The sequence below is a fragment of the Neomonachus schauinslandi genome, chromosome 6, assembly GCF_002201575.2.
Source record: "Neomonachus schauinslandi chromosome 6, ASM220157v2, whole genome shotgun sequence".
NCBI lineage: Eukaryota > Metazoa > Chordata > Mammalia > Carnivora > Phocidae > Neomonachus > Neomonachus schauinslandi.
This window is the reverse complement of record NC_058408.1, coordinates 146,320,046-146,345,263: the sequence shown is the minus strand read 5'-3', so window position 1 is coordinate 146,345,263 and position 25,218 is coordinate 146,320,046. Positions and strand designations below refer to the sequence as shown.

At 53.0% G+C, this 25,218-nt stretch overlaps 1 protein-coding gene across 1 annotated transcript; it reads right to left on the bottom strand.

Annotated features, from left to right (window-relative positions):
- Positions 1-924: 924 nt before the first annotated feature.
- On the bottom strand, positions 925-25,187 carry GPR26 (G protein-coupled receptor 26). The gene is made up of 3 exons (XM_021703856.1): positions 24,520-25,187; positions 15,283-15,396; positions 925-1,197 (listed from the first exon to the last, which is right to left on the bottom strand). Exons 1-3 carry the CDS (start codon positions 25,185-25,187, stop codon positions 966-968), a joined length of 1,014 nt encoding a protein of 337 aa, XP_021559531.1. The 3' UTR covers positions 925-965.
- Positions 25,188-25,218: the final 31 nt, after the last annotated feature.

Here is a 25,218-nt window from a genome sequence, read left to right as displayed (position 1 = left end):
ACGCTAAAACCCTGCTCAGGTCAGTTCTTGTGGGTGGCTCTCACAGAATGTGCCAGACGAGATGTGTGAGACAAGGTGAAAAGCCTCCTGCAAAATCAGGTCACACCCAGGGGTGGGGACACCAGGCAGCCACCTTCCTCCTGCCTCTCCTTGGCTCCAATAGTTATGACGTGTGAATCAGAAGAAGGCGAGTTCAAGGTCAGACCTCCAAGAACATTATCACATGTATTACCTGCCTCTTTGAACCATTTTCATGCTAAGATTGTCTACACACACAGACGTTAGCTTTTGCGGGGATGTGGGGGACCAGAGTTTAATCCAATGTAACCATCTCTAAGACCACTGCTCGGCAACAAATGGGCAGCCGCTAGTTGTTAAACATTTTCCCCTTGGGCTCAGGGTCCCAAGAGTCCCAGCTGAGCACAATTTAGTGAGTCCCAGCTGGATAATATTTGGGTTAAAGCAGCCGCCACTACCACGTGGAGAAGGGCAGCCATCCTGGACGTAAGGCCGAATGGCCACTGCCAACCGCACTTTCAGCATGACTGATGTCCCGTGGAGACCACCACTATTCTTCAGCATGGAGCCCAACGCCTAGTGGTTAGGAAGCAGGTGGATGCCATGCTTCCCCACCTGCCACCAGCACCGTGTGTCCTTGATCAAGACCAGACTCAGCGTCACTCCTGGGGAGTCTCTGGTGAGTCCAGGAGCCCAAAGGAGCTTCTCCGAAAGAAAAACCCAGAGTGAGCAACCATGGTCATCCTTTGGTGCAAAATAGGGACAGTCCAGCCTCTGCCCTTGAGGAACCAGGAAGCAGGCTTCAGGGCCCCTGCGAGCCAGGGAACCGGAATCGCTGGCCGCACAGATGGGTGGCAGCTGGGGGTGTCCACCCAGGAGCCCAAGCCCTCCCTCCCCGCTTCTCACCAACTGTCTCATTCCTCAGTCTCCAGCAAGAGCAGCGTCCTTCACTCAGAGACCGGCAGGATGTTCTGGCTGTGGGAGTCGCCCACGAGGCCCGAGGAGTGCAGGGAGCGCCTGTGGAGGAGCCTGTTCAGAATCTCTTTGCAGCTTTTGCGGTACTGATATCTCAGTAGGGAGTACACGAAGGGGTCAGACGCGGCCTTGCTGTAGGCCAAGCACTTGGACAGCACCCCCCAGTGGGAGCCAATGGGCACCGAGGAGGACAGCTCCACCAGCCTGCGGAGACACGGGGAGCCCGTTACCGAGAGCACAGCCTCCTGGCCAAGCCTCAGCTTCTCTGGGACTGCCTCCTGGACTACAACTTATAGCAGTAACAGGGATGGACGGTGGACATCCACCAGGCCCTTAGTTCATTTCAGCTCCTGCAGTAACCATGCACTTTACATGTGTGACTTCGGGGAACCCCAGGAGATGGGACTACCTCCATTTTGTGTGTGAGGCCATAGATGTCCAAGGAGGTTGAGTAATTCGCCTAAGGTCACATGGTCAGCAAACTACAAAGGCAGGATTTGAACCCAGGTCTGTCTGACTCTGGAACCCAGGCTTACCTAAGAAACAGGCTAGTGGCTAATTGTGTCCTGGCCGCTGGCTCCAACTCTGCTCCCGTCCTGCTATGTGACCCTGGGCAAGTCATTTCCCTTCCTTGGGCCTGTTGGTTTTATATGAAAAAGGAGGCGGTTGAATAAGATTATCTCTACAACTAGAAGAGACTGATTCTTTTGCTTCAAATCCAGCTCCACCCTCTTAAGAAGGTTGCCTGGGAGGGAGGGCTGAGAATAATTTTGCAACCATTCTGCAAAGCTCAAAGTATATCCTGCATCAGGAAGAATCCGTAGGTGACAAAGGCCTCTTCCCGGGATTCCGATTCTGGTGGCCCTTGGCCACGGCAGCAGTCAGGGGACCCTCAAGTGACCTCATGATACGTGGGAGATACAGCCCATGTCTCAAAGGGGCATTTTTCTGAAAGTCCCCCCGTGTCCACTGAAAAACTCCACTCAATGGTGGTAACGCCAGGCTGTGAGGAAGTGAAAGCCTTCCTTGGTGTAAATGGAATTCCCCCCAAATCAAGCCACTTACTCTTTCTCAAGTGTGTTCAGCTCCAGTGGCCATATTTGGACCTTATCCAGCATGGATGTAAGGTCAAAAAGGCCACAGCTTGGAAATCCCAAGTTACCCTCTCCCTGCCCACTGCCAGATGAGGAAACTGAGGCCCAGAGAGGAGAAGGGGTCACCCAGCGTCACACAGCAGGGAGTGAGAGAGGAAGGTCCGCCTCCTGTGCTCTAACTGGGATCCGGCACCTGTCTTCCCCCGGGGCCCATGCTCTCTGCATGATGGCAGGCAGCGGCGGTTCTCAGTGCGCTGGGTCGCCCAGGTGAGGCCGCAAAACAGACTGAGCTTGGGCCGTCACTCTGTGCCGCCAACCGGAGTGCTTTCCTTGGCTTTCTTTGGGCTGAGGCTGTGAGGACAAGCTCATGAAGGGAAGGAAGAGAAAGCTGGTAGGGCTCAAGCCTCCATTGCCATGCCCTCCCCTTTTAAAAAAGATTTTACTTATTTGCCAGACAGAGAGAGAGAGAGAGAGAGCACAAGCAGGGGGAGCGGCAGGCAGAGGGAGAAGCAGGCTCTCCGCTGAGCGGGGCTCGATCCCAGGACCCCGGGATCATGACCTGAGCCGAAGGCAGACACTTAACCGACTGAGCCACCCAGAGGTCCTGCAATACCCCTTTTTGGAACAGACCCTTAATGAACCCATTCTGAAGCCCCCCTGTTTGGCTTCCTGTTTCCAGAACCTGGCTACCCTTGCTCTCTGACCTCGTGGGAGAACGTGGCCTCGTTTCTGCTCATGGCCTCGTTAGCCTGAATGGGGAAATGGAGCTGTTAGCATTTGGGAAAGCTGCACTTTTAAGAAACCTATTTTGGGAAGTGATGACTTTAAGGGGACAAAACCCCTGAATTTAGAATTCACACCTAATAATAACAATGAAATAGCTGAATGCCAACACATTGCTGCTATGTGTTGGCAAATGGCTTTTCCAAAATGTCTGCTCTCCTGTATGTGGCTAAATTCAGTCTTAGCGTTCTTGGCTCTCCCGAGAGGACGTATTAAAAGAGCCAAGTATCATTAAGCCATCCGGCAAGATCAACATGATTATTTGCAGGTTCTGTAGATTTCACAGAATAAAATGATTTGAGACGATGTAAAATTTCACTGCTAGATAATTAAGAGATAAAACTTATTTTGTTTGCTTCTCAGAGATTTTATGTAAAGTCTCAATTCTCTGCCAGGTTCAGTAATAATAATTCCCAGTTAGTTGCGTGTCTCCTTTGGGCAAAGTACTTGATGTGCACAGTCTCTCCTCTTACAATGATCCTGTAGAGCGGGAATTATTCCCATTTCACAGACCAAGAAACCCATGCTCAGGGAGCCAGAGGCTCCTACACGGAAACCTGGTTCCACCAACAGCAGCCCAAGTGCTGGGGCTCAGATCCTGCACCGCAGACGGCACAAGAGGAGTTCTACATCTCCCCCAGACCCAGAACCCCTTCTCCACGGGTTCCGTGCTGCCCGGGACTTTGTCACTTGCCCCTGGCCATGGTCCACACAGTGACTCCTGCTCTGAAAAGCCAGTGTGTGGCCTTCATCAGGGCCTCTAGGCAAAGAGATGCTCTGGATCTGCACGGCCTGGATGCTGCTTGGTGGAGGGGCAGGGCCGGGCTGCCGCCGAGCCACCCCCTTCTGTGCTCGGAGGTGGTGGCGGGCAGACCCACTTCCTGCACCTCTGAGCACGTGGAGCCCTGCCCCACACTGTGCACCTGCTGTGACTGGCTTTGCGTCCACCTAGCTCTCCCAGTTCCAGGTCCCCATTTGTTCGAGGGGGCCGGGATTTCCACATTGCCACAACTGCTTCTTTCTCATTCTAGATCTGAGCAGGGATACCATGTGGCCCCCTCCAGATGACCTAGTGCAGAGGGAATCCTCCAGCCCATCTTACACCAGGTCTAGCTCTGCTCAGCCCCTCCGAGCGCCCTCCCCTCCAGGAAAGGGGCATTATTGTTCGGATACGTCTTCTCCGTGTGGGCAAGGTCTCTGCATGCTACACGTTCCTGCCATTCTGGGCCTCGTCTCTCTTTAGGGAAACGGAAAAGCGCTTGGTGGATGACTGAACTCCCTTCTCCTGCCCTGGATGGCTCTGACCCACGAGCCCCGAGTTTAGGGATTATTGGGCTTAGGTATACATAATGTGGTACACTTTGTTATATCACCTGCCGTGGGTTGAACTGTCTCCCCGAAATTCCTATGTTGAAGTCCTAACCCCCAGGACCTCAGAATGTGACCTTATTTGGAAGTGGGGCTGTCGCAAACGTAATCAGTAAGGATGGGTCAGCCCGGAGTTGGGTGGGCCCCTAATCCAACATGACCGGTGTCCCTATAAAAGGGGTAATTTGGCCACAGAGGCACAGAGAGATGGCCATGCGGAGATGTAAGGCAGAGAGAGACTGGGCTATGCTCCTACAAGCCAAGGAGCTGACAGCAGATCCCAGAAGCCAGGGGAAGGCCCTGGAACAAATTCTCCCTCGTCCCTGGCCTCAGGAGGAGCCGACCTTGCCATCACCTTGATCTTGGACTTCGAGCCTCTGGAACTGAGACAATACGCTTCTATTGCTGAAGCCACTCAGTTAGTGGTAGCTTGTTCCGACAGCTCTGGGAAACTAATACACACCCAGTGAGGAAGCCCCTGGGGACGCAGGGGGTGGTCAGGCAGGGCCGGTTGTAACAACACAACAAGGCCCCACGTCCCTGCCCCGCTCCCAGAGCCCTGTGTGCAGCGAGGTAGAGCCCAGCGTTTGCAGAAGCACTGGGCACTGCCTCTTCTTCGACCTCCAGGAAGCAGAGCTTGCTGGCCCCCGTCCCTGACCTTCCATCAAGCACCAAAGTGACTCTCCGTGTATTTACTGCCTGGGATACGAACCAGGAAAACCTCTGCCAGCAGGCTTTATTCAGGGGGAAACGTTTATGCTTCCTGCCCCTGATGCCCTGACACAGCTCCCCACTCATACCCCCTGGGGTGAGAGCCCACACTCCGGTCCGCAGGGCAGACTGGGGAGAGGGGAAGAGGGCCAGGAGCCCGCTTCTCCAGCATTCCAGGTGCTTCTGCTGCACGTGGTTCAGGGGTGTGCCGCGAGTACCCGGGGGCGTCTGAGCACTGCCAGGATCGGGGGGAGGTGTGAGATGCCACTGGACTGGGGCCTGTTCACACGTCGGAAGCAGAACCCAGAGATGGATATTCTTCTGACTCAGGGTGACGCACAGCAGATCCCCGCAGGTCCCCTCCCCGTGCCTCACTCCACCAGTGCTAGGTGCCTGGCCCCACCTCTGCACCCCTCTGCCCTGTATTTGTTAGGGGGATTCTTCCAGGGAGCCATGCTCCTCTCTCTCAGCAGGAAGCCCTCGGATCCAGGTCACTGGCTGGTCCCTGTGCTGGCTGTCACCACAGAGGACTGATGAGGCCGGGGAGCCCCTGCCCCCTCACCCTTCACCCCTATGTCTCATCCCCACCCGGCAGCCTGGCAGTCCTGGTCCCCGCAGGGAGGATGGGGTACCTTTGCCAGAACTCCAAGACATTTTCTGAACCTCCAGAGAGACCAGTGTCTCCATTCTGCTCAACAATGAGAATCTCCAAGGAAACTAAATTCTGGGCTGAGGACAGACCAGTAAGATCAACAGCTGTAGACTCAGCTCCCCTTCCGGGTCCCCTGGGGCTCAAGGCTTCACAAACATTGTCTCAAACCCCTGATAGAGGCCCCCCTGCTGTACAGAGGAGGAACCACGGCGCGGCCTGGAAAACCCAGGATTGGAAGGCTGGGCTGTGGGCACCAGCGACCACGTGCCCGCCTGGCGCCAGGATGCCCCTCCCAGCTCCTCGACCCGGTTCCAGGGTACAAAGACCTTTACCTTCAACTCTTGCTTGGAAAGTGGTAAATTAGCACCCTCTCTGTACACCTTCAGTACCTCCTTCATCTCTCCTCCCCCCGATGCTGTGCACACGCATGTACACACACACACACACACACGCTGTGCACCAAAGGCAACATGGGCCACAGAACATTCTTTGGGAAGCCAGCCTGATGTCTTCCCAAGACTCCTGGAGAACTTATGTGTTTGAAGACCTGTAAGTAATAAGCTGACACTTAACATTTTCATGAGACATTAGAATGGAAGGCATTTTATTAAAAGAATACTAACACTGGACAACCACCTGCATATTAAACCGCTCTGCCATCTCCATAATTCCGTGACTTTGAAAAGCCACAACAATGGTGCTGTCAGATCCACTAAATGCTTCAAAGCCGCACTCCGGTGATTTGGGACAACCGTAATTATTTGGAAGCATATGTCGCTGCAGAGATAATAGCCTTTGGAATGCTTCTAGACAAGTGAATTTTAATTCAGAAAAAATTAATTAGAGCTTTTGGATGAGAATCTGTTGCAGATCTTCAGACCCTGCTCAAACACTTGGAAAAAGTCAAATGTGACCCATCAGGGCTTCAAGGACATGGGAGCCAGTATGAGTGTGTAATAGAAGGTAGTGACTCCCAAGAAGAGTGAAGGTGGAGATTTCCAAATGTTTTCCACGGTCATCTGACATGCCCCAAGGTGCACATATAAGTGGCTCTTTGGTTGGGACAGTTGGTGGGGCTGTCTTTCTGAAAGGTATTTGCTGCACGGTCCACACTGTGCCAACCAAGTCTACTGATAGGTCCAGCTGCCAGAGCTGATGGCCTCTGGGCCCTACTCCAGGTCTACCCAAGCTGCTCTCAGCCAGGTAGTCAGAGGTGACCCCATGCAAACCCACCACTTCTACCTGCCTTTACCCATAAGAGTCTGGGTGCTATGTCGGGGTTCGCACTGAGATGCTTGGGCATAGGAAGTTGGATGGGCATCCACCTTGTAGATGGGCATCTCTATATTTCCAGTTGCCTGGTCCCCAGGCTTTGGAGATGCAGCATGGCTGCAAGGCTAAATTATTGCCAACAGGCTTGACACTGACTTTTAACCCTTAATTCTGCCAGTTGTTACTCCTGTGACCTGAGGTAACTCATCTCACCTCTGAACCTCTGTAAGACGAGGATTCTAATACTTACCTTACAGGAGAGCTGTACTAGGTGCAATCAGGTATGTACTGGTAACCCCTCGGTGCATTACAGGTGTCCAATGAGAGGGGACAGGTGCAGTTATCAAGACTTTGTGTTCTCCAAGAAGGGGAGCTTGAGAACCTATCTGAAGATCTGAATGGTTCTTGACCCAGGAATGATGCTTTCCCACCTAAGAAAATTATCAAGCAGATGGGAATAGTTGGGGACCCCCTCCCAGCCAGCCAGATCCTCCTGATCAACTCAAAAAGTTGGCAGAGCTCACAGCAGAAGCCCCTTCTCTTCTCCAGCGTTCCAGTTCTGCCAGCTCCCAGCGTTCACCACGGTGGTCCCGATGCAGACCCGCCCTCTTGCACGCGTCCCCATTTATAAGGCTGGAATGGGTGCAAGCAGCAAAAGAGGTCACGTGGATAGACAGTCACTGCAGGGGGGGGGGGGCAAAGATGAACTTCCCAGCTGGCAGCTCAATGACGGGTTTAAGCGACACCTGGGCAGCTGGCTCCCGGTCATCCCCCAAAAAGCATCTTTCTGGTTCTTAGTGGGTCACGGCACAGAGTGCCTTCCTACTTCCTTCTGGGAGGAAGGCGGGAGCTCTTGTGTTCCCAGAGGAGAAGCAGAGCAGTGCAGCGTGAGGGACCCGGCGCAGGTTCCAGGCAGACCCGAGCTGGGACCCCGGCTGAGTCAATGCCTGGATCGGGCGAGGCTAGAACCTGTCTGAGCCTCAGTATCCGCATCTCGAAATGAGGATGGGACGTAGGCACGGAGGGTGGCGCAGGTCCAGGCACAGAGGTGGGACTCAACAGGATTCGTTTCGGAGCCAGAGCTGGTTCTGGTTCTTGACTTTTCCTCTCTGAATTCCACAGGGTCTGGCAGTTGCTGCCTCAGTGGTTTTGACTGTCATTTCCGGGCAGGGAGCGAGGTAGAGAACAATGAATCGGTGCTGCATCCGGAGAGTCCCGGGGGCCACTCTGTGGCTATCCAAGGCTGGCCTCAGGCCACCCCGCTCCCTGTGCCTTGTGAGCCCAATGACCTTTGCAGTTCCTTCCCTCTCTGTGCCTCAGTTCCCCCGTCTGCAGAGTGCAGCTCCCACGGCTTGCCCAGCCCACCCCTCGGGAGCACTGTAGGGTCCATGAAGATAACATGAAAGTGCCTGGAAGGCACAGCATGTCAGGTCCAGCTAACCTGGTGCCAGAACGTAACTCCTAGCTCCCACGGGCCCACCTCTGCCCGACATGCTGCCTCCTGGTGCTTGTTAATCCTCGTGAAGCCAGGAGTCCTACACACCTCAGGGACCTGACTCCTGGCACGGTCCACACCCGCCTCATATTCTGGTTGCTTCTTTAGGCCTCAGACTGCCGCTGAGCTCAATTCACTTGGACCATCATCAACCAAGCACCTGGCAGGTTGGAGAGACACAGATGCCTACCGCCCCCAGGAGAGCCTGTACTGTGTGACCAAGGAGGTGACCTCCTTCATCCTGAGCTCTGGAACTCTCCAGGGCCCACCCCTGCCCTGTTCCCAGGGCTTCTGCCTGTCCCAGGGCAGGGTGGCTCTCCACAAGGGCTGTTGAGGGGCAGCCGGCTGCCTGAGTCCCAGAGGACCTGTGTGATGGTTAATGTCACATGTCAGTTTGACTGGCCACGGGTGCCTAGACTAAACATTCCATTTCCAAATGTACTTAGCAGTTGAATCAGTGGGCTCAATAAGGCAGATTGCCCTCCCCAACTGGATGGGCCTCAGCCAACCCACTGAGGACTTGAATAGAGCCGGAGTCAGAGGAAAGAGGAATTTGCCCCTTTCTTGCCTCACTGATTGAGTTGGGACATCTCATCTCAGCTTCTCTGGCCACGACTCATACCATCAGCTCTCCCAGGTGGCTGGGCCTTCAGATTCAAACGGAGTCACACACCAGCTTTCCAGAGTTTCCAGTTTACAGAGGGCAGATTGGGGGACTTCTCACACTCTCTCTACGATCTATCGCTCTGTCAATCTATCGACCTATGTGTCTGTCCTACTTGTCTGTTTCTCTGGAGAATCCCAATACAACATGGTCATTTGACAAGGTGAGCTACCACCGTGGGCAAGAGGGATCTGGGGAAGGGAGTCAGGGAGCAATCTTTGCATGCCAAGATACTTTCATGCCGCAGCCGCAGACGTGAGTGAGAAAGCAGGGGAGGGCTGGGGTCTGCGAAGACCCACTGGAGTGTTCTGAGAGTTTGAAGAGCTGGTAGACAGCCCACTGAGGTTGGAGGCCCAGATGCAGCACGGACTCAGTGCGAGACTCTAGGCAATGCAACGGCCCCCTACAACCCAGGCTTGTTTCCTCATCGGTGAAGTGTGTGTGTGTGTGTGTGTGTGTGTGAGAACTGGAGCTGTGGTTCTCAACACCACTCAGGATTAGAATCCCCTGGGAGGTTTTAAAACCACCAATGCCAGGCGCACCTGGGTGGCTCAGTTGTTAAGCATCTGCCTTCAGCTCAGGTCATGATCTCGGCATCCTGGGATCGAGCCCCGCGTCAGGCGCCCTGCTCAGCGGGAAGCCTGCTTCTCCCTTTCCCACTCCCCCTGCTTGTGTTCCTTCTCTCGCTTTGTCTCTCTCTGTCAAATAAATAAATAAAATCCTTAAAAAAAAATAAATAAAACCACCAATGCCAGGCACCACACCTGGGGATGCTAATTTAACTGGTCCAGTGTGAGGTCCGGGTAAGGTCTGGGGGTTCAAGCTCTCCAGGTAACGCTAATGTGAAGCCAAGTTGGCAACCCATGGCAGCTGATTAGGAACTGAAAACCACACAGCCGCTGCCCCTCTCCTCAGGCAGGGGAGGCACTCATTCACTGCCCTTTTCACCCACTCCCTCCCGGCCTGGCTTCACGATGCCTCTCAGCACGTGCTCAGCTGGGCACAGGCTGTGGGTTCCTGCTGGCCCCCAAGGCACAGCCAGCTTGCGCTCCCTGGATGAGATGCCCAGGAAGGGACCTTCCGCTTCCAACACCCACGGCTCTAGGTTCTCCACAAGGAATCGCTTCCAGCAAGGAGTTAAATCCTGAACTACGCTTTGGGAACAGAGTCTGTCTTCAGCTTCTACTGAGGTGGGAGGTCGAGTGTATACGTGGAAACCAGGTTGAAAAGAGCAGGAGAATCCATCACCACCTGAAGCGACCTGCATTCCAGGGTTGGTGACAATAGGGTGATCTGATGGACTCCCTGTACTCATTGTGTGGTTCCTGGCCCAGACTCTCAGCAAGAAGGGAGAGTTTGGGGCAGGTTCTCTGGGGGTGAATATGAGAGCAAACCCTGCCCCACCCCACCCTGTTTGGCAGTGTGGACACCCCGGCCGTGGAACTGTGGTTCTGATGTGACCTGGGCCACGCCCAGCACATACCTGGAGCCCACAGAACTCCCCACATGTAATGAGCATGCGGGCACATGCCCAACCCCCTGGGGTGTGCCTGGGGCCTCCCGTGACCATAAACATGACGCACCTCATCAGAATCTCTTCTCCCCTTACTCATAGGAGGGGTGTGGATGGAGCAGGTGGTTCCAAGAGGGGTATAATTTCATGGGGACTAACTCTGTGTTTACGTGCCAGCCACAAACATTGCTCCCTGCTACCCTGGTTGGGGCCTGACGTCCCCCCATTCAGGCTGAAGAGCCCCTGCCTCGTTGCCCCTGATGTGGTGGAGGGAGGCAGTGACTTCGTTGCTCAATGGATGCTTCTTGATAAACTCTGATATTGGGCAGGACACTGGACACGGAAGGAAGGGAGGCAGAGAGTCCTGAGCACTCTTGAGCGCAGCAGGAACGGGGGTCACAGGGGAGTGAAAGACACATGATATGAGCAGCTAGAAGTCAAGGGAAAGACGGTGCCGGGAGGAAGGGCTTCAGCACACCTCATTCCCCAGACCTCTCTAAGACCAGTGCTGTCCAATAGGAAGAGACGGCAAGCCACAGGTATGGAAAGATGCAGGTGAAATTAATTTTAACCGTATAGTTTATTTAATCCAAGATATCACCATTCCCTATGGAATCAATATAAAAAGTACATATATATTTGGTCATGCTAAGCCATGGAAACCCAGTGTGCATTTTATACCTACAGTGCATCTCAATTCAGACAGGCCATGTTCAAGTGCTCTAAAGGAACCCATGACTGGTGAACCCCATGCAGGGCTCTAAATCTGGCTCATGCTGTCCCTTCTGCTTGGATCATCCCTCCAGCATAGCCAAGCCTACTTCACAAGGCTGGTCCAGGAAGCTCCAGCCAGGCGAGCTCGCTCCTGTCTCAGAAACATTGGACCCTGTACCTATCGGATGACGTCACATAGTGTTCTGTCCGGGTGCGAGGGCCATATCTACGGGGTCAGTGTCTCTGCAGAGGGGGTCTCCTGCAGGACCTCACCAACCCATGCCTCCTCTGCAGGGTCTTTTTTATGCTCTGCACAGAAATGTGTGCTGGAATGAAATGAGGGAATGTTTGCATATTTTATGAGGTTTGCTTAGGACGGTTCCCTTGTTCACATAAGAAAGCCAAGACAGGAGCCGGGTAGACCGGTGGCGGTGGGGGAAAGAGAGTCTCTTCGATAAATGGCGCGGGGGAAACTGGATGGCCACGTGCAGAAGAATGAAACTGGACCACTTTCTTACACCACCCACAAAAATAAACTCAAAATGGATTACAGACTTAAATGTCAGACCTGAAGCCATAAAACTTCTAAAAGGAAACACAAGCAGTAATTTCTCTGACATCAGCCGTAAAAACACTTTTCTAGATCTGTCTCCTCAGGCAAGGGAAACAAAAGCAAAATTAAACTATTGGAACTACACCTACTTCTGCACAGCAAAGGAAACCATCAACAAAGTGACAAGGCAACCTACGGAATGGGAGAAGATATTTGTAAATGACATATCCGAAAAGGGGTTCATCTTCAAAATGTATAAAGAACTTACACAACTCAACACAAAAAGAACAAATAATCCAATTAAAAGATGGGCAGAGGACCTGAATAGGCATTTTTCCAAAGAAGACAGACAGATGGGCAACAGGTACATGAGAAGATGCTCAACATCACTCATCGTCAGGGAAATGCAAATCAAAACCACAATGAGATAGCACCTCACACCTGTCAGAATGGCTAGAATCAAAACCACAGGAAATAACAAGTGTTGGCGAGGATATGGAGAAAAGGGGGCCCTTGTGCCCTGCTGGTGGGGATGCGAATTGGTACAGCCACTGTGGAAAACAGTATGGAGGTTCCTCAAAAGATTAAAAATAGAATTACCATATGATCCAGTAATTGTACTACTGGAGATATATCCCAAAGAAAATGAAAACACTAATTTGGAAAGATATATGAACAACTGTTTATAGCAGCATTATTTATAATAGCCAAGATATGGAAGGAACCCAATTGTCCACTGACTGATGATGAATGGATAAAGAAGATGTTTTATATATATATATATTCCAATATTATATAATATATAATATTCCATATATATATGGAATATTACTCAGCCATAAAAAGAATGGAATCTTGCCATTTGCAACAACACAGATGGAGCTAGGGAGTATAACGCTAAGTGAAACAAGTCAGAGAAAGACAGATACTATGTGATTTCACTCATATGTGGAATTTAAGAAACAAAAAAGAAACAAAGAAAAAAAGACAGACAAAAAAACAGACTCTTAAATACAGAGAACAAAGTGGTGGTTGCCAGAGGGGAGCGGTGGGCAGGGGCTGGGTGAAATAGAGGGCATCAAGAGTACACTTGTCAGATGAGCACTGAGTAATGCACAGAATTGTTGAACCACTATATTATACACCTGAAACTAATACCACACTGTATGTTAATTATACTTCAATAAAAAAATAAAATTAAAATTTACCACTCCCCCCCAAAAAAGAAAGAGTCAAGATAGGAGCTGGGTTGGTGGCGGCAGTGGGCCTGGGGGTGGCTTCCCCGAAGCCGTATTTTGTATGTATGAGGTTTTCTGGGCATAGCTTTTTCTCCTTAGTAAGTTGCCATTCATCCCCATAAAAGAGGAACAGTTCTGTGAATATTTTTAAAAACCCCAAATGCATCAAATCCATTTGGAGGGAACATATTGCATTGTGAATCTACTATCAATTTTACCGAAACGTTATTTTCTGGGCACCATTAGATGAACCAGGCTATAATCAGAAAAAAAGGAAAATTTTGTTGGGAAATGAGATTAAGCCAGAGAAAAATCCAATAGTTTAAAGCTGGAGCCACATTACCTAGGCTCCTCTGAGGGTTCAAGTTCCCGTCGTTAGCCCACAGGTCCCCTCTCCAGTGGGATCTAAGAGGAGAGCCGTCTGCCTGCCCTCCCCTCCCATTGCCTCTTTCCTCATTGGATTAATCCCCTCACTGCATGCACCAGCCCATCACAAGTACAAGGGAGGGAGTGCCAACCACAGATGTCATCCACGCCAGGCCTGTGCTGTCCACGCCCCCCATGCTCAAAGGCTTCAATCCTCAAAACAACCCTAAGCGGCAGGCACTGCTCACTTCGATGGGAGGCCGGAGGCTCAGAGAGGTGGTATCACGGGCCCAGGGTCACACTGCAGGAAGAAGTGCAGCTGTGGTTTGAACCCAAGTGGGCACGTTCCAGAGCCCATGCTGGTCACCTCCCTGTCGCCCCGCCCTTGGACAGCAACAGAAACCCGCTTGTCTCTGCCTGGGTTTCGTGTCCCTTGGAAAACCTGATCCATGCAAGTTCCGGGATCCTGGCTGGATGTGGCGCATCTAGACCAAGGGTTCTCACCCAGGGGTGATGCTGATCCCCAGGGCGGTGTCTGATGACATTTCTAGTTGTGAACACTGGGGAGCAGGAGCGGGGTAGAGGCGAGTCGTGGGTAGAAGACACAGTGCTGCTAACAGCCTGCAATGCACAGAGCAGCCCCCCCGAAAGGGGATCCCACGCAAGATGTCAGTAGTGGGGAGGGGAGGTCTAGTCGACGGTTCTAGAAGGAAGAACTAACGGCTCTTGCTCTGCCCAAGTCAGACCTACCCAGAGACCTGCAGACCGTCCCAGGTCCTACATGCAAAGCGAGATTTCCCCCAGAGAAGGCGGCTGTGAAGAGACAGGGGAAGACACTCCAAGAGAAGAAAAGATGGGGGCTGCCATGGGGGAGTAGGGCCCCTAGGAGGAGGGGACAGATGTCCTCCTGGGCCAAAGAAAATGGATGGTACTACAGGGAACCAGATGTCAGCTCAGGATAAGGATGCACGAGAGGAACAGGGAGACCTTGCGGTGGGCTCCTCCTCCCCAGAGCATGCAAGCCCACCCTAGGAGATAGCCAGGCAGGGGGTCCCACGGGATGCTGGGATGCTGGGCTGTGTCCTCTTTCACTCTCTCTCTCTCTCTCTCTCTCTCACACACACACACACACACACACACACTGCACAGATCCTACTTCCCAGGCTCAACATCCACTTCCTAATCAAACATCAAAGTCCCTTTTTATCATCAACTTCCTAAACAGTGAAGCCATTCTGGATACAGAGTTGTGGTTTCTTTTTCCCCTCCAGTGTGCAAAACTGATGGGATGATGCTTTTTGCCTGGCTGAAGCACAAGAGAGAAATCCTGCAGCTAGAGCAGGTTGGCTTTTGGAACGCACGGCCCCGCGGCCAGCAAGCTGCACCTCGGGGCACAGGCGGTGGCGGATGGGAGCGAAGATGGCCAGAGCGGCAGGACAGGCAGGCCTACCTGGCTGGGCACGGGGTGAGCTCCCTGCCCCCTGGGCCGATGGCACGTGGCGCCTGCTGTTGACCAGGGTGTCCAGGCAGAGGACGCCTGGGGAGCGGGGCCACACCGTGCCCAGTGGGCAGTAGGGACCCAACCAGGGCAAGGTGTTTCCTCTGTCCATTCTCCCCTTTCCTTTCCTTTTGGGGCTCTTGGGGCTACAGGGTTAGATGATGTGATTTGGGAATCAAGGGGGTCTTTCCCATCCCTTCTGGTTCTGAAGGCTGCATGCGCCCTCCTTCTCACCAAACCTGTGAAGTAAACTGTCACCCCAACACCCCCTCTGGAAACATGTGTTCAAGAGAGAGGCCGGTGACTGCTCCAGGTCACGTGGGCCCTGCTTTGCCCTCCAAAGCCCCAGTCCGGCCGGTGAGGCTCACCTGGTGATCACGTAGGGCGCGAAGCATACGAGGAAGGTCCCTATGAAGGTGCTGATCTTCTTGGTGGCGCGCTGCCGCCTCCTTCTCTGCTCCTCCAAGCAGCGTTCCCGCACACTGCACATGAGAGAGGGGAGGATGACTTGCTATTAATGAACACAGGCAGGGCCTTGAGTGCAGGAGCTCCGGGAGGGGCCAGAGAGACCTGAGGTCAAGTCCCGGCCATAGGCGTGTGAGACCTTGGACACATGCATGACCTAGGACACGTGCGTGACATTGCTAAGCCTCAGGGTCATCATCTGTGAAATGTGCATAGTAATATAATAAAATGCCACCAAGGGCTCTTTGGAAAATTAAATGCAAAAAGCACACAGATGCACGGAATGCGTTCAATGCGTAAAGCACCTAAAGCAATTAACACAGGGCCCAAGTGCAAGTAAATGTAAATTCTCATTATTACTACTCATGAAGTTCACTGATCACCTGCTGCATGCCAGCACCAGAGTCTACATTCTCTGAGTAGTATCTCTAATTCTTGTCTTTACTGATATTCATGCTGCCAGGTGTGCTCGACCTGCCACGTGGGTTTCACCTGCCCTGTTTTACAGTGAAGAGTATGAGCTCAGTGAAGCCAAATGGTTTGCCCAGCTGGTAAATGGAGACAGGATTTGAACCCTTGTCTGTTTCTCAAAGCTGGTCCTTTCTACCTGGGCTGACCTGGACTCTTCCTTTCCTCCACGCCTTCAGTCCTGGATCTTCCATCCCAAAGCCTCAGCCCTGCCTGCAGCTATAGACACTGCCTTAGGGGGTCACACGGAGGAGTCACTTGGTTCCTTCAGGGACCAAGCTCAGTGAAGCTAAGAGAATGTTAAGTCTCTGGGAAATCAGGGACACAGCTTAGAGGATGGAATTAGGAGCTTGCTGCCTATGCTTCTAACCACAGCCCGGTCCTGACTCCACCAGCTCCAGGGACTTTCCAGAACTGACATCTCACGCCAACTGAGAGAAGTGGTTCGTGCAACCCATTTCCTGTAGGCACAGGGTAATTCATGAGCACCAGCGAGCTGTCCGTTACCACCGTCAGAGAGCCCGAAGAGCCAGTCCAGCCGTAAGGTCTCACATGCTCCATTCCATGGGATTCCGTGTGGGCAGGTGTTTCTACTATTTTTTTTTTAAGATTTTAACTATTTGAGAGAGAGAGAGTGAGCATGAGCGGGCTGGGGGGCAGTCAGAGGGAGAAGGAGAAGCAGACTCCCCGCTGAGCAGGGAGCCCGATGCGGGGCTCAATCCCAGGACCCTGAGATCATGACCTGAGCCGAAAGCAGGCACTTAACTGACTGAGCCACCCAGGCACCCCATCTACTGTGTATTTTTAAAATAAATCACATTATTCCAAAAATGCACAAGGAGGAAGACTGCAGACAGAGTTGCGCAGGATGTGGAGGTGATCTGGCCGATAATATAGGCCCTTCCTATAGAGTCCCGGCTCCAGAATTAGGCCAGTCTGTTCAAGGAAAGCAAGGGGCAGAGGGAATGTGCATGAGCCAGGTTCATAAGCAGCATGAATGGCAGGGCAACCTCCCCTTCCTTCCACAAGGACTACTGTTTTAACACTGAATTAAAACAGGCCCCTGAAATTCTTGCAGGACTTTCTCCCCTTGCCTTGGAATGTAGAGTTGGGAACTGGAGTTTGGTTTTGTACAAACAGGTTTCACACTGGCTGAAAAAGTATTACTATTAAATCACATTACTAATTAATTTATAATAACTAATATTAATAAAAACCCACATTTCTTGAGGCTTTAACCTGTCCCATTTTAGACACTTTGATGGAGATTCATGTGCATTAGTTTATTGATGCTCACAATGTCTCTATACATTGAGGACTGATACAACTATAATCTTTTTTTTTCAGATAAGGAGATGAGGCACAGAGGGGTTAAGTAACTTGCTCAAGATCACACAGCTGGTGAGTAGCGGTGATAGGATGACCAACTTGTCCTGGGTAATCAGCAGTGTCCTGGTTTTAGCACAGAAAGTCACGCATCCTGGATGCTTTGCATGGGACTGGCCCAGTTTTAAAATGGAAAACCTGCCTCCACCCAGAGCAATCCAGGATGGTCTGTTGCCCCAGGTGATAATGGGATCTGAACCCAGGCCATCTGACTTCGGAGGCTTGAGTGTCATCTCCCAACAAGTGGGAGGGCCTTCACCAACCCCTTGGGAGGCACCAGGGCATCATCTTATCCAGAAAATCTGAAGAATACAGCCAGTGGGGGAGGAGGACTGGGGGACTTTGTCTGAGGTCACCCAGCAAGAGTCAGTCTTAATCTCCTGGCTCCCCATTTATACTTGGGTCTCTGCAGAGTCTTCTACCAACATCCTCTGGCTCTTGTAACATGTGCACGATATGGGTGGGCATGGAGAGAAGGCACAGGTCCCCACCCAGGATGTCTGGGTGCCATGAGGTAACCGATTCATCTTGGTCTGCCCAAGATTGTCCTGGTTTTAAAACCCAAAGTCCTGCATCCGCAGAGAGCCCCGTCAGTACTCGGCAAACCAGGACAATGGTCACCCTAGGGCATGTGTGTTTGGTATATTCTCCATAACACAGGCCCGTTTGTTTTAATATTGAAATATTTCCCCCCAAACGTTCATGTAATTGACTTGAGAATTGCTGGAGATTTGGGACATGAGCTGGGTATCCTGAGCCATCATGGTACACTCAGCCCCTGAGAAGCATAAGGCATTCTAGGTATCTCCTAAAAAATGAGCACCACATCAAGGGTACCCCAAAGAAACTGATGGTGGCACTGGGGCTGGGCCCTCCTCCCATCTGTGACCCTGACGATGTTGTCCATTTCTCAGATGCTTCAGAATAACCCCAATGAATGAAGGAGTTCTGAGTGAGATGTCCTAGTCCCAGCTCTGCCCTCATTGCTGTGTGGCCTTGGGGAAGTCACTAAACCTCTCTGAATCTGGTTCCTCATTTATCCAAGGGGAATTTCATAATAGCTATAACTAGAGCTACCATTTATCAGGCACAGAAATGACTCATCAGCTAGCAAGCTCTTGAGGAGTGAGGAGCTTCCTCCGGCACCCCCAGGAGGGACTGAACTCCTTGCTGAGGGGCTGAGGACCCTGTTGTCTCCCCTTTCCCGGCTGCGCCAGATAGTCCTTCCTTAAAGACATGAGGAATACTTAAAAGCAGATATTGGTAAAAGCTTCGGAGGTCTTTGGGAAGGAAACCAGACACATTTCAGTGACCCGAAAGGAATAAAATGGACACTGTATAGACTGGAATGATCAACGTCACTACTGTACACAGTCAAAATCTGTGGGGAATAATTCTCTCTGTTCCTGCAAAGCTTTGAATAGCAGGAAGCATTGCATGGACAAGTTACTTCTGTGGGTGCCTGCAGTTCAAAGCTCAACATCTGACATCCAGAAAACACCTAATCCGTCTATGTGGTATGAAGGGATGAGCCCTTAAAAAACCTCTTAGAAAATTAAGTCTCAATCATTTTTTTAAGTGACCTCCTCAAAAGAGATGATGGTAGAATCCTGTTCTGCAACCGATTTTTTTTAAGTGAGCCTTAAACATCCTGAGCCGATTGGACAAAGCAAGACCATGAAAGCTTCCACTAACCTGGAGTCCTTTCTCGTTAATAGTGTGGTAGTAAGCATGTGGCCCCAGAGCCCGACGTCTGGGTTCAAATCCAGGCTTTGCCACTTAATTGCTGTGTGGCTTTAGGCAAGTTACAAACTTCTCTGTTCATCAGCCTCCTCATCTCTAAAACGACAGTTCTAAGAGTACCTATCTCCTAGGGTCTTATTGAGATTAACATCCAAAAAGTACCTAGGACAGTGTCTGACTCAGTAAGCACTCAATAAACGCTAACCATGATTATTATCTATTCAACATGTTTACTGAACGATTACCATGTTCCAGCACTATCTTGAGCTCCAAAACCACAGGGCTCCCTCCCACTATAAAAGTCTTCTTTCTGCCCTGTGCATGTATGAGAGACAGACAGAAAGACAGAAGGAGCAGCAACCAGGGGCCATGCCAGAGGAAGGAGGTCTGAGCTGACTCCTGACTCTCGTGCTGGCTCCGTGACCCTCTCTGGCCTCCCGGAACCCAGTGGATACTGTCTTAATGACCCTTGGCATGCCGCATGTGTCCGAGGTGGATGCGTGTCTGGGTTAGTATTCACACGGGCCTAGGCATGTCTCTGCTCTGAGACGGACTGGCTAGACCCTACAGTCACACAGTCATGTCTAGTATGGGAAACCCCCTCATCCACCTAACCCAGCTCACAGATGGAGAAAATGAGGCTCAGAGAAGAGAGGAACTTGCCCCCCTCCCCCAGAGAGTGAGATGCTGGCAGAGCTAGCACCCAGGTACTGACTCCCGGTCTGGCGCTCCTGGTCAGGAACCACACGGCTGCTTCCCCGAACTCCTGCAAGAGGACGGATCCATCTTCCCTGCCCAGAGGCCCCCCTCCCCGATTTCCAGGTAAGGCCAGGGGGATGGCAGGAGAAGGAGGGCAGGGCAGCTGTGCAACCCTCTTGCTTATCATTATTGTGAAGCACAGGATGAGAGCAGCTCACCTGCGCCCAGAACAACAGAATAAAATCACCCTGCACTTGCTCTTTTTTTTCCCCACGACAGCTTTGCAAAACTGAGCTCCTTGACATCTTGTAGACCTGTGAGCTGTTATTTTATTTTATTTATTTGAAGATGAGGACCCAGAGGGCCAGCCGGGTTTACGCCATGCCCAGGGTCCCACAATGAGTTTAGGACAGAACCAGGACTCCCCAGATCCCACTGCCCTCCATAGGATCACAGAGCAGTAAGCAAGCTGCGTCTAGCCACACGAATGCATTCTCCAGATAGTTCTGGGCACAGGGGTAGCAGCTGGAGTCCTCAGACTTGTAGGCTGACTCTGCAGTGCAGAGGGTAAGGGGCCCCAAATTCCCCTGGCCAGCAACATCCTCCCTAAGTACAAGCAAGTGCACCAGCATGGGGCTTCCCGAGAGCTGCCATAGGACACAGCTTTCTTGTGACAAAGAGATGGGCTTTCTGGCATTGTGACATGTGGGGCCAAAGAGATGGTCCCCAGTAGGCGTCAATAAATGGCAGAATGAACAGAGAAGGCCAGGAATATCTGAAGTGAATAAATGAGGCAATCACAGCCAAAATCTTCCAGTCCCTGACACCACCATGCCCAACACAATGGTCTGGGCCCTCACTGGTCTCCAGATGACCGCAATCGGTCCTGAGCGCATGCTCCAAGTACTTCCAGGGCAATCCAGATTTGTTTTCTGGCTTTTAAAGAGAACAAAGCAAAAGGCAAGGGAACAGGCTGACCGATGGTGGAGCAGACCTTGAGTTTGGGGTCAGGATGCTAGTGTGAAAAGTCATGCCCTCAGATCTCACAAGAGGGGACCTTATCCTGGGTCCTGGACGGTGAGGGGGACTACGCCCCTCCCCATGAAATGAAGACTTCATGTGCCCACCCAGAGCCCACATCATCCATTCTAGATCAAGTTCCAAGGACCCGGAACCCGGAATTCCCTGCCCAGATGCCCCGATTCTACTTCCAGAACATGAGCAGGCACCCTCCCCAGGCCCATCCTCCCGAGGGCGGACAATGCCACAGGTGTGCTCGCTTGGCGCCTGAGTAAGGAAGGCTCCTCGTGGTGCTGGGTAGAGCCAGGGGTGGGGAGGAGAGGCAGGGGCTGTGTGCTTGGAGCCAGCTCAGCTCTCCCCACCATGGACGAGGCTGAACTTCAAGGAGCCCGAGCATTCTAAATTTGAACCCAGCCTTGCAGAGTGGTATAAATGTGTACTTGTCAAGGTAGGAGGATAGAACATATTTCATTTAACAGTTTGTAAGCTTAATTTAGAACTTCTAAATATTTATATAGATGGTTTATGAGCCTCTATTTGCACTTTTGTCCCATCTATAAATCTTAGGGTCAGAACCAGGCACAAATTTTGGCTTGAAACATCCTAGACCTGTTAAATTAGGCAAGTGCACTTGCCCTTCCTCCCTGGGTCTCCCAATTTCCTCACCTGTAAAATCAAGGGCACAGTGAGGTTATCTCCATGGGCCCTTCCATTTTCTATGCCACAGCTTGGACGCCCTCCAGGGTGGACCCTTTAGCCAACCCTCTGTAGACCCTGATCACAAGGATGAGTGTGCTTCACCATCCCGTGGAGAAGTCCCCGACCCATCCCGGTGAGTGGCGGCCCTCAGCTGGACTGGGGGACCAGGGATGTTACCGTCGGTGCCCTGGCACCCCACCTTTGTCCCACGTCAGGTGAAAGCCCACAACTCTCAGCACCAGGGAGACGACCCACCATCCCTCGTCCGGAGCTGTGGTTTGGGAGAACAGAACCAAGCAAATGGAGCAATCGGAAGACCAGGTGGGTAATAAATATTAGGAATGCTTAATTGCTTTATAAATGTCGCAACTTGAAAAACCACCACAGGAAGACAGGAGTGGGGAACGTCTCTCAGGACAGATTTAATTTAAACCAGAGGGTCTTTTGGCATTGTTGAAACCAAGGAGTCCAGACTGCCACTCACGGGGTTAAACACTGTGGGAAGAGCAGGCCCCGGCAGGGAGCTTTCTGACAAATGTCACCCTGGGCCTCAGGGAACTCAAAAACGGGTCCCTCCCAATTAAGTCTCAGGAGGCCGTTAGTGTGGTGGCTGTTAAGGAAAACTTCCAGCGAGCAATGACTCCACCTGCCGCCCTGGCTGTCCAGATAAGGAAGCCTGGCTTCTGCTGATCCCCAGGTGCCCCTGGCTGTCAACACCACACCAGCCCAGGAGGCTTGGCTGATCTTTCTGGAGCCTTCGTGCCTAGGGCTTGGAGGTTCGAGGGGCAGCCTTCTCCGTCAGACCGAGCTAGCTCTGCAGTTTCTCCTTTACAGAGAGGAAGGGTTTAGAGCTGCCAGGAAAGAAGGCTGTGGATCAGCTGCGAGGAAGCTGGTGCCCTCTTGTGTGTGCCCATCACCCACCCTCTTGCTCTGGGGACCTGACTCCACACAGAAGGCGGGTGGGGTTCACTGAAGGGACAGTGCCGTCACATCTGCTTGCTACGCCGTACCTCAGGCTGGCCCTCGGCCAGTGGGGCCTGTCTGAACTGGCCGAGGGCCATCCCTGCCCCAGGAGCCCTTCCTCTACCCCGGTGCAGACTAGCGTTATCCCTTGGCCCCGCACGGCCCCATGGCACTGCGAGTCGGGGCTCCTGAAAGCATCCCGGGGCTTCGAAGAGGTCAAGGTTCCCCCAGAGGGGACCAGAGGGAGCATGCTGGCCTGGAGTCAGTGACAGGTTTGCAAGAGTGGAGATGGCCTTATATCCCAAATGGGCTAAAAAGGAGCCACGGCCCCTCCTGTTCTGGAACGTGGAAAGGCAGCAGGGATGGGACTTGCACTGGTCTGAATAAGAACGGATTCCTCTCCTGGTTCAACGCCTTCTCTGCTTAGACTCATGGTGGGAGGGCCCGTGATAGGAATCGTTCTAGTCCCGGTTGTTCAACAACATTCCCTCAGCTTCTAAAACAGCCCCAGTCAAGTCCTGGGGATGCACCTTCTAAAGTGAGGTCCTCACGTCCCGGGAGATGGCAAAGGGGAACAGTTCTGCAATTGCGGCTGCGGAGTATTTCCAAAAGCGACACTGAACCGTCAACAGATGCGGGCAGTGAGTCAGCCGTGTCTTTGTAGTCGGTGTGCATACATGTCCCCTGTGACATGTGCACATGTGGAGACCCGTCTGTTAGACGTGCAGTCTACACACGAACACGTGCGATTGTGTGTGTGTGGCTCACACGTGTGCACACGTAGGTTCATGGGCCCTGGTGTATTTGTGCTATCGGGCATTCACGTGTAAACACTGTACATGATTCCGTGGGGAAGACTCTGTGGCTGGAAGCCTTGGCCCGGCACGGAATGAGGAGGGGCCTTTCTGGGATGAAACAGTGGACACACGCGTGCATGCCTTTGCATGTGCAGACACAGTGAAGTTTAAGGGCTCTTCTTTCTATTGCTCATGCGCAGAAACAACCCACACTGAAGGAACCCTTGCTCAGACTGACACGTCCAGTCTGTCCGCCTCAGCCACGAGCTTGCTTCTCCTTGGGTGGGGAGGGGCATCCACACCATAAGGACCCAGCTCCCTCACTGCCCCCAGCCACCCCCCTGAGGAGTTCTCTGTCTAGCTCACTTTCTGCGCCATCCTGGGCGACAGAGGGGAAGGCTGCCCTTCCCTGGGGTGATGAGATCTAAAACGGCAGAGTCCTCAGAGACACCACCAGCTGTTTCCTTCCTTGGGTTCCTATTCCCATAAGGAAAACCAAGGTGAGCTCAGGACACCTCAGCTAAGAGTTTCCTCCTTCCTTCCCCGAGATGCTCCAGGGGATGGCAGGAGTTCCTAGGGAGTGGCTGCACCTGAAATGCCCACCCCGACCTGCCTTTCTGAGACAGTGGCCCGGTGAGGGTGCAGGTGGTGTGGGTGGGTTTTTCCCAGGAGCCTCGTGGGTGACACTCTCCCTCTGCAGGTGCCTCCGGCCTCCAAGTCTGGGAGACGCAGGGCAGTGCCGTTTGGGAAGAGCAGGAGAAGCCCCCCTCCAGTTCCCTCAAGAGCCCTTCAGATGCTCCTTTAAGGATCCACAGAGGAAGGTGCAGCCCAAGGACTCTCTCACACACACAGGATCAGGAGACAGAGGCAGTGCCAGACGCAGAGAAAGGAAAGACCCAGAAAAGAAGCACGTTCCCACAAGAGCTCTCGAGGGGCTCCCCAAGCATCTAAGCCACACTCTCAGGGCCTGATTAGAACCCTTTAAAGGACTCAAGCAGTGAGCAGAGATCACTGCCTTCTCGTGTGCTGTTTAAAGTGAAATCTACAAACACATCAAAGAAGTATCAGAAGTCCAACAAAGTTCTGACTCTGCTTTCTACCCCGAGGCCTCAAAAAACGTACATCCTGGTTCACCCACGTTTTTGGTGGTTTGCTTTGTGGATGCTCTAAGCACCCCTGGCAGACTGGTCCCTCCCCCCACCTGAGTTTTCAGAAGAAAGAATGGAGGCTCGGTAGCATAGGGGCCTGCTGGAGGCCACAAGCTGGGGCGTGGGGGGACACAAGGACCCCCTTCCTCCCACCAAGAGCCCTCCCCAAACTGAGCCCCTCCCACGGCCCTGCCCCCGCCCCCCGCCCCCCGCTCACCTGGGGTGGATGTCGACGAGCAACACGAGCGTCTGCATGGTGATCACGTCGATGCGCTTGCAGTGGAAGCGAGCCACCTTGAGCACCTTGAGGTACGTGCAGCAGAGCACGACGAAGGACAGCAGGAAGCTGAGCGCGTGGAAGGCGCCCGTGAAGACGGCGAAGCGCAGGCGCTCGTCCGGCCGCCGGCTGCACAGCGTGCACGACGCGTACAGCTGGTGGAAGCCGAGCCAGGACAGGGCGAGCGCGGCGGCGGGGAAGGCGAGCGCGTGCAGCCACGTGTAGGCCACCATGAGCGCGGCGTCGCGGAGGCGCATCTTGGCGCGGTAGCTCAGCGGGAAGACCACGGCCACCCAGCGGTCGATGCTGAGCGCGGCCATGCTGAGCATGGAGTTGGTGGCCAGGAAGGTGTCGAGGAAGGCGGCCAGGCGGCACAGGCGGTCCCCGGCGGGCTGCCGCTGCGCCACGACGCCGGCCAGCGTGAGCGGCATGTTGAGCACGGTGCACAGCAGGTTGCCGCACGTGAGGTTGAGGGTGAAGAGCGCCGGCGCCTGGCGGCGGATGTCGGCGCTGTGCAGGAGGCAGAGCAGCACCAGCGCGTTGGACAGCAGCGAGACGCCCATCGTGCCCACCAGCAGCCCCGCCAGGCCCGCGTCCCACGAGTTCATGGTGCGCGCCCGCCGCGGCGCTCAGGGCCCG